At 39.4% G+C, this 13,486-nt stretch overlaps 1 protein-coding gene across 3 annotated transcripts in view; it reads right to left on the bottom strand.

Annotated features, from left to right (window-relative positions):
• RPRD1A (regulation of nuclear pre-mRNA domain containing 1A) overlaps positions 1–11,165 on the bottom strand; it is a 72,709-nt gene extending 61,544 nt beyond the window's left edge. For all 3 annotated transcript variants that reach the window (XM_032421176.1, XM_032421177.1, XM_032421178.1), the window contains exon 1: positions 10,840–11,165. In XM_032421176.1, coding sequence (XP_032277067.1) covers positions 10,840–10,990 — 151 coding nt within the window. In that variant the 5' untranslated portion in view covers positions 10,991–11,165. The remainder of the gene's footprint in view (positions 1–10,839) is intronic.
• Between the last annotated feature and the right edge of the window lie 2,321 nt (positions 11,166–13,486).

Below are 13,486 nucleotides of genomic sequence, written 5' to 3'. Positions count from 1 at the left end.
AGTTAAATAAGCCAGTCACACACACACACACACACACACACACACACACAATAAATTACATTATTTCACTTATATGAAGTACCTACAGTAGTCAAATTCATAGAGTGTAGAAGGGTGGTTGCCAGGGGCCAGGAGAGGAGAGAATGGGGAGTTATTTTTTAATGGATATGGAGTTTCAGTTTGGGAAAATGAAAAGAGGTCTGGAGATGGATGGTGATCCCAGTTGCAAAATAATGTGAAAGTACATAATGCCACTGAACTGCACATTTTAAAAATGATTAGGGGCGCCTGGGTGGCTCAGTCGTTAAGCGTCTGCCTTCGGCTCAGGTCATGATCCCAGGGTCCTGGGATCGAGCCCCGCATCGGGCTCCCTGCTCCGCGGGAAGCCTGCTTCTCCCTCTCTCACTCCCCCTGCTGGTGTTCCCTCTCTCGCTGTGTCTCTCTCTGTCAAATAAATAAATAAAATCTTTAAAAAAAAAAAAAAAATAAAAATAAAAATGATTAAAATGGTAAATTTATATTACGTATAGCTTAACACAAAAAAGACAAAGAAAAAAGGTTAAAATGTTAAATTTTATGTTACATATACTTTACCACAATGAAGAAAGGTGCACTGTGAACACACACACGCACGCACACACACACACAGATATGCACTCAAGGATCAAGATATAACAAATTAGTAATGTGAACTGCTTTGATTAGCAGTCAGGAATGTGATATATTTTTAGTTGTGAATGTGGTGTGACAAACACAATGAATTTTAGTACAGAGTGGTCTTGATTAATATTTAGGAACTGCCTTGATTAATATTTAGGTACTACCAGTTTTCACTCACATCGGCTTTTACACTATCACAGCATATGTCAACAGTTAAAAGGGGAAAAATGTTTTAAAAGTATTATGAAAATAATTTTTACCCTGTGGACTCATACACTCCCTAAAAGAATCTTGGTGATCCACGAGCTATACTTTAAGAACACTACTCTAAGAATTGATAAATATAGGAAGAACAGAACAATATGACAAACTGAAAAAGCTAGAAATTTTCCAAGTCTTTCTCAATAAGGGAAATGTCTGTAACTGGAATTCATTATTTGCCTTAAGATGTCAGAAGTTCCTAAATCAGGCACTGTCTTTAAAAGAAACACCAAAACATTCTGCAATACTCCTTCCAGCTCTAAAAGTCTCAGATGCTACATACTTTCCAACATTCATTCATTAACTCATTCAACACATATTTACTGAGTATCTACCTTGTGCTAGATTCTGAGGCAACAAAGGAATAGGCTCAGTCCTCCAGTAGAAAGAAACTCAACACAGAACCATTAAAATACTGTACAGTAAGTGCTATAAAAATAGCCATATAAAGTACTTGGGAGGTGACACCACAGACTATGTCAGAGTTGGAAGACTCAGCAAATTTAAAAATAAGACCACTGAAATGGAGTCTGGAGAGCAGAAAGAAAAAGAATAAAGAAAAGGACTCTGTGGCACACCACCAATACAACAAACATAAACATTATAGGAATCCCAGAAGAGAGGAAGGTGCATAAAGAATATCTGAGGAAACAATGGCCAAAAATGCCCCCAAATCTAGGAAAGACATCAATCTACAAATCCAAGCATCTCAATGAACTCTAGTTAGGATAAACTCAAAGAGACCCACACTGAGACATATTATAAAAAAACTTTCAGAAGACAAAGAATTTTGAAAGCAGCAAGAAACGACTCACTGTCATGCACAAAGAAAGCTCAATAAGACTGAAAGCCAACTTCTGATCAAAAACTATAGAGGCCAAAAGGAAGTGGTATGCCATATTAAAACAAAACAAAACAAAAAACTGCAAGAAACCTGGCAAAACTGTCCTTCAATACTGAAGAAATTAAGACATTTTAAGCTAAATAAAAGCTGAGGGAGTTTGTCACTAGTAGACCTGTCCTACAAGAAATCCTAAAGGGACTCCTGCAGGCTGAAATGAAAGGACATTAGATAATAACTAGAAGCCATAGAAAGATCATCAATAAAGGTAACTACATAAGTAAATATAAAAACCAGTATTAACTTATGTTTTGGTTTGTAACTCTTTGTTTCCTACATGATTTAAAAGACAAATGCATAAAACAATAATTATAAGTCTGTTGATGGGCATACAACTTATAAGAATACACAGGAAAACTGGGGTGGGGGGGAAGACCAACTTGCAGGGAGCAGGGCAGAAAGGATGGGGGTGGGGAGATGTCCTACCAGATATGAAAACATACCAAAGAATGTGATAGTGGTACATAAACAGACACACCAATGAAACAGAATGACAGTCTAGAAATATACCAAATACAGATAGAAACTTAATTTATGATAAAAGAGACATTTCAAATATGTGGGGATAAAAATGAACTTAAAAAATGGTGTGATACACTAATGCCTATCACTTCTATCATGGTCTCTTAAGTCAGCTGAAACGACTAAGAAAAAAAACTAGAATACTTAGTAACATAAATTAATATTTATAAATTTTAAGATTAAAAAACAGATCCATTGTAAATGTTCATCAATAAAGTAATGGTTATATAAATTTTGGTGCACCCATAAAACAGAATACATGCAGTAATTTTTAAAAAAAGATTTATTTATTTGAGAGATGGTGGGGGGAGAACCCTCAAACAGAGTGTGGAGCCATGCAGGGCTCAACTCTGACCCTGATATTATGACCTGAAATGAAATCAAGAGTCGGACACATAACCAACAGAGCCACCCAGGCAACCCCATTGCTGTAATTTTTTTAAATGAGGCAACACCATATACACAAATACGTAACAATCTGAAAGATATATCAAAAGGGAAAAAAGTAAAGCACAGAGAAGTCTATATGTTAGTCTATATAATACTCTACTATCTGTCCAAGCAAGAGAAATGAAATTATAACATATATATGACTATACATAGAAAATTCTGGAAGAATATATAAATTAACAAATTGATTCTAGGTGGGGAAAATGTGTAGGTAAGGTAGGGAAGAATAATGGGAAGGAGTCTTACTCTCTTTATAACTTTTTTCCCTTTTGAATTTTACTTTATGGGCATTTATTACTAAGATACAGCTGTGTATTTTTTAATATACCTGGGAAGTCCAAGCAATTAACATAAGTGCAGTAAAGTTTTTACTTAATTTCTCAGTTATTAGAGAAGGGACTAGGGAAAAGCTATAAAAAGAAGAGTAAGACTAATAGGTGCCTGATAGCAGTCAAGTTATGCTACAGAACAAAAAATGCCCAAAAAACCTAGATCACAGCAAGGTGACTAAATAATCATTATAATCCTTTTAATGCATTTTACAAACAAAAAGATTTAAAATATCTTAAATCACTTAAAGTTCTTTGTAGACATAGAACATTAAAAATTTATCTAAAATGTTTATTATCCTGCCTAGTTCCAAAAAGGAATCATGAATTGAAATGTTATAGTTACAATGTCAAGTAACATTTGTTCTACATAAACCCACATTTAAATGACTAAAGCAACAGTAAAAATTGTCTATATATTTTGTAAACTCCTGGCAAATTCTATTCATATCTTAAATCTCAAATCAAAGAAGCTTTCCCTGGTTGCCTAAATTAGACTAGCTTCCCAGTTATATTTCTTCTTTGTATCACTGTTCAGGTACTAATTTAGTACAGTCCATTTCCCTGACTGGTATGTAAGTTCCATGAAGACAGCTATGTGTCTCTTATCTGCTGAATCATCCTTGGTCTAGCAACTTATTAAGGAGATCCCTTAATAAGTATTTGAGGAAAAAGGAAACCAATAGAATTAACTTACTGATACATTTCAACTCAAAAATTCATTTTATCCAAAACACACCTTTAAAATTATGGATTATCATACTATGTTTGTTTAATCTAGAAGCACACTTTTATTTTTATTAGAAATTTAAGGGTAGGGCTCCTGGGTGGCTCAGGTGGTTAAGCGTCTGCCTTCAACTCAGGTGATGATCCCAGAGTCCCGCATCAGGCTCCCTGCTCCTCGGGGAGCCTGCCTCTCCCTCTGCCTCTCTGTCTCTCATGAATAAATATTAAAAAAAAAAAAAAAAAAAAAAAGAAATTTAAGGGTAATTTGCTTAAAATTTTGTGACAGCAAAAATATCACATGAACAATTTTTTTTTTTTTAATTCATTTGAGACAGAGAGAGACAGAGAGAGAGAGAGCATGAGCAGGGGGAGGTGCAGAGGGAGAGGGAGAAGCAGGCTCTCTGCTGAGCAGGGAGCCGGATGTGGGACTCAATCCCAGGACCCTGGGATCATGACCTGAGACGAAGGCAGACGCTTAACCATCTGAGCCACCCAGGTGCCCATGAACAATTTTTTTAAAAAGCTTATGTCATAGGAAAGAGAACCTAAAAAAATTACAAGACAAAGGGAAATTTCATAAATTAAGTTAAAGTTCACATTGAGTAGGACAGGAATTAATATCTTGGAGAGAATATGTCTGCTTAAGGCAAAGCAATGTCTGCTTTAGGTAATGCAATGTATCCCAGACTCTCTCTTTCTTTTCTTTTCTTTCTTTCTTCTTTTTTCTTTCCTTCTTTCCTTCTATCTATCTATCTATCTATCTATCATCTATCTATCTATCTGACAGAGAGAGATAGGGAGATCACAGGTAGGCAGACAGGTAGGCAGAGGGAGAGGGAGAAGCAGGCTCCCCACTGAGCGGGAAGCGGGGCTTGATCCCAGGACGCTGGAATCATGACCTGAGCCGAAGGCAGACGCTTAACCAACTGAGCCACTCAGGCGCCCCTAGACGTTTGATCTAACTACCAATTTAGAGGAAATGGTCTAGTTCTCAGTGTCTGGTTTGTGGATCCCTGGGGGTCCTCCAGACATTTTCATAGAGTCCATGAAGTCAGAACTATTTTCACAATAATACCAAGACATGATTTGCCTTTTATTTTTTTACACTATTTGCCTTTTTCATTCTAGTTCTCTCACAGGTGTAGAGTGGTGTATTCCAGAGGTCATGTGATATAAAATACAGCAAGACTAAATGCAAAGGCAGACATGAGAATCTAGCTGGCTTCAATTAAGACAGACATGAAAATTTGCAAAAATGTAAGTCACTCCTTTCCCTAATATTTTTAGGAAATAGTTATCTTTCATTATGTTACTTTATATTAACATGAAATCAATTTAGCACTGTAGTTTTAAAATAAGTAATTATTAAGTAAATACTTTAAATGTTTTCATTTTGGGGGGCGCCTGGGTGGCTCAGCTGGTTGGGCGGCTGCCTTCAGCTCGGGTCATGATCCTGGAATCCCAGGATCGAGTCCTGCATCAGGCTCCCTGCTTGGTGGGAAGTCTGTTTCTCCCTCTGACCCTCCCCCCTCTCATGTGCGCTCTCTCTCTCTCATCCTCTCTCTCAAATAAATAAATAAAAATAAATAAAAAATAAATGTTTTTGTTTTGGTGCACCTGGGTGGCTCAGTCCATTAAGTGGCTGCCTTGAGCTCAGGTCATGATCCCAGGGTCCTGGGATGGAGCCCCGCATCGGGCTCCCTGCTCAGCGGGGAGCCTACTTCTCCCTCTCCCTCTGCTGCTCCCCCTGTTTGTGTGCTGTCTCCCTGTCAAATAAATAAAATCTTAAAAAAAAAAGATTTTATTTATTTTTAGAAAGAGAGTGAGTGAGTAAGCAAGAATAAGAGGGAGAGAGAAGGGGCGCCTGGGTGGCTCAGTTGGTTAAGCAGCTGCCTTCAGCTCAGGTCATGATCCCAGGGCCTGGGATCGAGCCCCACGTCTGGCTCCCTGCTCAGTGGAGAGCCTGCTTCTCCCTCTCCCTCTGCCTGCCGCTCTGCCTCCTTGTGCTTTCTCTCCCTCTGTCAAATAAATAAATAAAATCTTTAAAAAAAAAAAAAAAAAAAAGAGGGAGAGAGAAGCTGAAGCAGACTCGGCACTGAGGGCAGAGCCCAATGTGGGGTTCTATCCCATGACAGCAAGATCATGACCTCAGCCAAAACCAAGAGTCAAACGCTTAACCAACTGAGCCCAATTTTGTTGTGTTTGTGTGTAGAAAAGAGCCCAAATATCAGTGTTGTTTTGTAAATTCTGGTATGTTCATGGTCATTATTTCCATAGCAATGAATGTAAAATATAACTTAATAAGTGATGTATGGTAATAGTTTTATAATTCAGCCCCAAACTTGAGTCAGAGATTAAAATAACTGCATTCAAAAGACAGTAGGTAAGAGAGTGAAGAAACAACCACTGAATGAGAGAAAACATTTGCAAGTTATGGATCTGATAAGGGACTCATATCCAGAATACATAAAGAACACTTATAACTCAATTAATAAAAAGACAACCCAATTTGAAAATGGGTAAGGATCAGGGCGCCCAGGTAGCTAAGTCGGTTAAGTGTCCAACTCTTGATCCCAGCTCAGGTCTTGATGTCAGGATGGTGAGTTCAAGCTCTGCACTGGGCTTCAGGCTGGGTGTGGAGCCTACTTTAAAAAAGGGGGGGGGGGGCGCCTGGGTGGCTCAGTTGGTTAAGCGACTGCCTTCGGCTCAGGTCATGATCCTGGAGTCCCTGGATCGAGTCCCGCATCGGGCTCTCTGCTCGGCAGGGAGTCTGCTTCTCCCTCTGACCCTCCCCCCCTCATGTGCTTGCTCTCTCTCATTCTCTCTCTCTCAAATAAATAAATAAAAAATCTTTAAAAAAATAAAAAAAATTAAAAAAAAGGGGGGGGATCTGAACATACATTTCTCCAAAGACAACATACAAATGGCCAATAAGCACATGAAAATGTGCTCAACATTCTTAGCTAACAGGGAAATGCAAATAAAATTCACAATCATACACCAATTTATACCCAATAGGGTGGCTATAATCTAAAAGACAGATAATACAAGTCTTGGCAGAGATGTAGAAAAATTGGATCCTCATACACTGCTCGTAGGAATGTATGATAGTCACTGTGGAAAACAGTCTGGCAGTTCTTCAAAAGGTTAAACACAGAGTTCCTATATGACCTAGCAATTCTACCCATAGGTATATTTCCAAAAAATATGAAAACACAGCCACACAAAAACTTGTACACAAATGTTCATAGCACTACTATTCATAATAGCAAAACATGGAAACAACCCAAATGTCTATCAACTGATGAATAAAAAAATTCATATAATGGATTATTGTTTGGCCATAAAAAGGAATGAAGTACTGGGGCGCCTGAGTAGCACAGTCTGGTAAGCGTCAGATTCCTGGTCTTGGCTCAGGTTGTGATCTCAAGGTCATGAGATCCAGCCCGGTATCGGGCTCCACACTCAGCTGGGAGTCTGCTTAAGACTGTCTCTCTCTCTCTCCCTCTGCCCCTCCCAACCACACTCTCTCTCTAAAATAAATAAATCTTAAAAAAAAAAAAAAAAAAAGGAATGAAGTACTGATAAATGCTACAACATGGATGAGCGTGGAAAACATGCTAACCAAAGGAAGTCAATCACAAAAGATGTCATACTGCATGCTTCCATTTAATGAAATGCTAAGAATAGGCAAATCTATAGAGACAAAGTAAATTAATGGTTGTCTAGGGCTGGGGAAGGTGGATGGGGTTGTGGGATGATGGCTAAAAGGCAGTTTCTTTTTGGGTGATGAAAACATTCTAAAATTGTGGTGGCAGACTCACAACACTAAAAACCAATGAACTGTATACTTTAAATAAGTGGATTGTGTGATATGTTAATTATATCTCAATAAAGCTGTTACAGGGTGCCTAGGTGGCGCAGCTGGTTAAGCATCTGCCTTCAGGTCAGGTCATGATCCCAGGACAGGCCCACATAGGGCTCCCTGCTCAGCGGGAGTCTGCTTCTCCCTCTACCCTTTCCCCCCTGCTCCTGATCTCTCTCTCTCTCTCTCTCAAATAAATAAAATCTTAAAAAAAAAAAAATTTTTTTTTTAAAGCTGTTACAAAACAACAAAATCCTCACGTTTTTGGTTACACTCTATTGCATTTCTCAGGGAAATTATAGCTACTTTAGTCTTCATAAAGGCCTTGGGGTATATCCCTCTAAACAGAAATTCTCTTTTTCTTATCCCCACTCCAGAAATTCTCTTTCTTTAAAGGAGGCAAAAACAAGGAAGGCAGAACAAGAAAGAAATCTTCAAAACTGAATGGTTACCATGTGTGACATTATCATTTTACCTACTCATTCTTATATTTCGAACACTAATTTTTCCTACTAGTGTCACATTTTTGTCTTCTTTAAACATTTCAAGAAACTAAAGAATACCAAGCTTAATATAAAATGTTCAACTGATTTTATTCATCTACTTCCTTATTTCAAGTTTGATCAATTTGTTTTATAAACACTTATTTTGCAGAGATAATGTGAGGATTCATGATATCACATAAGATGGCTAAAACAATCCCTGATATTCAGTAAATTATTCTCATTATCATTATGCTACAGGTAACACAGGATCCTAAAGTTGAGGAGCAAAACTGCAGAGGTGGGGATGGGGGGACACAAAGACTGTGCCCTACAAAGGTACAGTTATGTCAAGGAAAAGAAACTTTTGGCAGATAATCAAAGACCAAACAAAACTGCAGCAGCAGCAGCATGATCATCACCACCACTACTTCCACCATCACCATCATCACCCAACACCACGCTCCTCCTAAAACATCTATTTATATGCCTTTAATTTTTTCTAATTATGAAGCACTTAAATGTATGGAAATATCCCCAAACCCAGTAAATAGCACATCTTATCATTTTCCCACGTGTATCAAATTTTTCAAAAATGTATGAAATATAAGATAACACAGATCCATTTTCACTTCCTCTCTCCCTTATGGTAACCACTATCTTGCAATATGATGTTAATCATCACTATGCATATTTTAACTGTAACTACAGGTATCTGTGAAAATAGAATATTGTTTTTGCCTGTTTTCAAACTTTACCAAATGGCACCTTGCTTTCTTAGCTCAACATTTTGCTTGTTTGTTGTTTTTTAATTCAGTCATGTTGTTTCATGACAACTGTTGGTCAGTATTATATTCTATGAATATTACAATATATTTGTCCATACTCCCAACTAATGAGATGTTTAAACGGTTTCTAATTTTGTTGCTAAGAAGGTGCAATAAATATAATTTCTTGAGCACAGGTACTAGTTTCTAGGATACATTCCTAGAAGGAGAACTGCTAGGTCAAAGACTATGTACCTTCAACTTCATTAGAGGTCACTAAGTAAGAGTGTTCCATTTTTCTCCTCACCCTCACTGATTCTTGGTATTGTCATACTTTTTTACTTTTGCAAACTGAAGGGTATAAAGTGGTACCTCATTGGTTTATTTTTTCCTGATTATTAAGTATCATTTATTGGCCTTTCAGGTTTTCTCTCATGTGAAATACCTTTAACAGCATTGCTATTTTTCTATTGATTTGTAGTAGTGCTTAAGATAGTCTGGGTACCAATCCTTTATTGATTCTATGTGTTTCTAAAATTCCCTCCACCCCAAAGTATAAGCCTTTTGCTTATTTCGAAATCTAGTAAAGTAGAGGTGGAGCAAAGACAATTTCTGCCTCTTCAAAGTTCACAGCTATTTTCCAGACCTTTATACCTAGGTTTCTCAAACCTTTCTGACCACTCACCGAAGATGAATTCCTCCTTGAGTGCCAATACACATACACTTTATACATGAACTGAAAAACAGGACTCTAAGTCAATTTCTCCTAAGATTAACCACAAGCAAATACACCAGCACAGCTCTCCATTCCCTATAGCCAACGCCACATTTTAGCTCTCATATTAATACATCACAGAGATTTCATATGGGTCAGTAAACAAGCATCTATTTTGATTAATAACAGTTGTTAAAACCCTTAATAAATAACCATCATATCGATACATCAGGATGTCTGAAACAATAACTACAAGTGCCCATTCTCTCTCCCCAATGAATTGAAGAATTAAGGTGCAAACCCAGACTCCAAGCAAATGAAATTTTTTTTATTTTTAGTCACACTAACATACAATCAGTTCTGACAGATACAGTTGCTCTGCAGAAGTGAAATGATTCTGAATATTTTAGTGAGAGCACATACTGCTCTTAAAAGTTAACTTCATTTACAGGAGCGCTAATGTTTTGCAAAACAAGCACGCTGCCCTAGAAGCATATAATCACTCAGCAAGAAAGGACTTTAGATCACTCAATCGAACTTCATTTTGAGGTGAGGCAACTGCAATCCAGACATTAATAAATTCGCCGAATCCTAGTCCTCTAAAATCTACAAATTCAGGGTTCTTCCACTGCACCATGCATGGATGCAATTTTAGATTCCCCAATTCCAAAACTCTGATTCCGCTATTAATTTTACAAGATTGAGTTGATGTATTATAGAAATGATGGAATTAACTCCCATGCCCACACCAATCTTTTTTTTTTTTCCTTTCCACTTCCCTTTTCCACCCCTATCCTCCATTATGATCTACAGAATGTAAAAAAATACCTGACTGCCTGAATTCCTGGCCCTAATCAGGGACAGAGTCCTGAGCCCCTGACTACTGCCTCTGTGTTAAATCGGAAGGGTTTTTTATTTTTGTTTTTGTTGTTGTTTTTAATCCTTCATTCCCTAAGCAATAATACCTACTAAGCGCAGATTCTGCGGGAAGCGCGGTGGATGCCGCTCCTCCTAGCCCGTGGACCACCGACGCCAGGGAGCCGGGGGCGCCGGGCAGGGCGGTGCCGGGCAGCAAGGAGCTGGGGTCGCTGGGGGAATGGGGCTGGCAGGGAGGGGGGCCCGGCGGCACCAGGGAACAGGCCGGGTGGCGGGGCGACTCACCTTTACGCAGCTCCCGCTCCCACACGGTGACGATGGGCCGCGAGTGCTTGCGGTGGTGGATGAGCCACAGGGACAAGGTCTGCACGCTCTGCTGCGAGTTGCTCAACTCCGACAGCTTCTTCTCCAGCGCCGCCTCAGAGAAGGCTGACATCCCTCCGATACCGCGTTCACGCCGTCCCACGCGGTGGGGCTAAGGGGAGGAGAGTTTAGCCGCCCGCGCCGCGGCCTCGCCCCCTCACCCCACCCTTCCCCACGCCTTCACCACCGCTGCCGCCACATCCAAGACCGGCCGCAAACCAGCAAGATGGCGTCTGGCCGGCAGTGACGTCAGGGCCCATCCACGCCCCGCCCTCGGAAGAGGCGAGGCCAAGCGGCAGGACCTCGGAGCGAAAGGACGGGGCCAAAACTGGCGCACGGGAGGCGCACGGGAGGCACACGGGGGCGTGCCGCCGGGGTTTTGGCCAGGGGAGGGGTGGGGTTTGCCCAGCCTGGACGCCTTCTAGGGTAAAACTATCTGCTGAAAAAGGAGTGATTAAAAATCTCTACACTGGCTAAAAAAAAAAAAAATCTCTACATTGGCGTGTAAATTGGTACAGCCAATTTGGAAGACTATTTGGCGTGATATATTACATTTAAAATTGCACCTTCCCTATGACCCTGCAATTTGGCTAATTGCCATCAGTGCTAGGGAAACAGCAGCATGTTTGCACAAGAAGCTGTATGCTAGCTGTTCGGTCTGGCTCACTAACCCTAAGAGTTGGGACATTCACAGAAGGTAAATGGCAAGATTAATTGTGATACTGCATATTATAGAATATATGTAGCAGTTTAAAAGATTAATAAATCCAGTGGTGGATTGGAGGGTTTTTTTAAGTTTCAGAGTGAAAAATACAGTATAACATTCGTTTTATGAAAGTATATATTGTGGGGCACCTGGGTGGCTCGGTCGGTTGAGCCTCAGACTCTTAATTTCGGCTCAGGTCCTGATCTCAGGGTTGTGGGATCGAGCCACCCCACTGGGGTCCCTGCTTAGGGAGGAGTGGGCTTGGGATTCTTTTCTCACTCTCCCTCTGCCTCTCCCCCTCCCCCTGCTCATGCTCTCTCTTTCTCTCTCTAAATAAATAAATAAAATCTTTAAAAAAATAAAAGTATATATTGTATATGAATTCATAAGTATGTAAATGGCATGGCAAAAAGTTTGGAAGAATACACACTAATAGTGGTGTCAAAGACAGGATCAGAATTGGAGCCCTTAACCTGTGTTTATATTGTTTTTATTTTTTACAAGAATGGGTTCATGTATTTCTTATATAATTAAAAATTAATTTCAGAAATCTCCTAATTAATCCAGCATTTTGGGTGCCTGGCTCATCTGGTTAAGCGTCTGCCTTTGGCTCAGGTCATGATCCTGTGCTGGGATCAAGCCCTGCCTAGGGCTCTCTGCTTGCTGGGGAGGCGGCTTCTCCCTCTGCCCCACCCCCCACCCCCCCATTCTGCTCCCTCTCTCTCTCTCTCTTTCTAATAAATAAATAAATAAATGATCTTTAAAAAAAATCCAACATTTTGACATGTGACAAATGACTTATGATGTATGACAAATCCATACATTTTAACATAGTACTATGAGTTCATAGTAGAAAGAAGCAGAAAGGTAGATACTGTCACATTCCAAATATTAATATAAACTTCAAGAAAGATAAATAAAAAACCACAGGAATTCTTACCTTTTGAGAAGCACTGTTCAAGAACTTTGCACCAAGTAGGCAGCAAATATGTTTTTTTGTTTGATTATAATTATAGTTTATCATTCCAATTTTTAATGTTACTATGAGGTTCAGAGGATATCTCAAGAGGTGAAATAACTCTCCTCTCTCTTCCTTTCACTCCAATATCTATTCCTATCTCTTCATGCTTCTTTCCCTATTGTACATCCTTTTGTTTTTCCAAACTGTTTAGTCTAGTTTTTAGCCTGAACTTAGAGTTTAACTTATCTGTCTTCTGAGACCTCAATGTATCTTCAACACTATTCCCTTCCGTGAACCCTGCAGCCACCAAAATTGCTAAATTTCACCTAAGATTCCAGTTCTTCACACACCCTTCTTCTCTACCTCAATTCTACCTGAAATTTAAAGACCACCGTAAATTCCACCTTTTCTTTCCCAACCAGTCCAATGTATGTAAAAAGTTTCTTCCTGTATCATTTACTGATTTGAATGCCTTACACTACTAATCTGTGTTATTTATAATTATATAGTTTATATATTCTCTCCCCAGCTAGATTTTGCTCTCAGTGACTCAGCCAAAGCACCAACGCTTCTGTTTGTTTTAGTTCTCAGTCTGATTTGTCTGCTCCTGCTATGGACTTACACAGTATTCTGTACTTGTGTGTAACACAGCTTTCCACATGGAACGGTTAGATCTATATTTATTGACATTGTTAATTATTGCTGTGTTTTCAAAATATTGGTTGTAACTGCATATGCCCTTAGATAATTTTTTAAAAAGATTTTATTTGTTTATTTGAGAAAGAGAGAGAGAGATTGCATGAGCCAGGGGGAGGGGTAGAGGGAGAGGGAGAAGCAGACTCCCTGCTGAGCAGGGAGCCCAAGGCAGGACTCAATCCCAGAACCCTGAGATCATGGCTGGA

This window comes from Phoca vitulina, unplaced genomic scaffold (genome assembly GCF_004348235.1).
Source record: "Phoca vitulina isolate PV1807 unplaced genomic scaffold, GSC_HSeal_1.0 scaffold24, whole genome shotgun sequence".
Taxonomy (NCBI): domain Eukaryota; kingdom Metazoa; phylum Chordata; class Mammalia; order Carnivora; family Phocidae; genus Phoca; species Phoca vitulina.
This window is presented reverse-complemented; position numbering and strand designations above follow the sequence as displayed.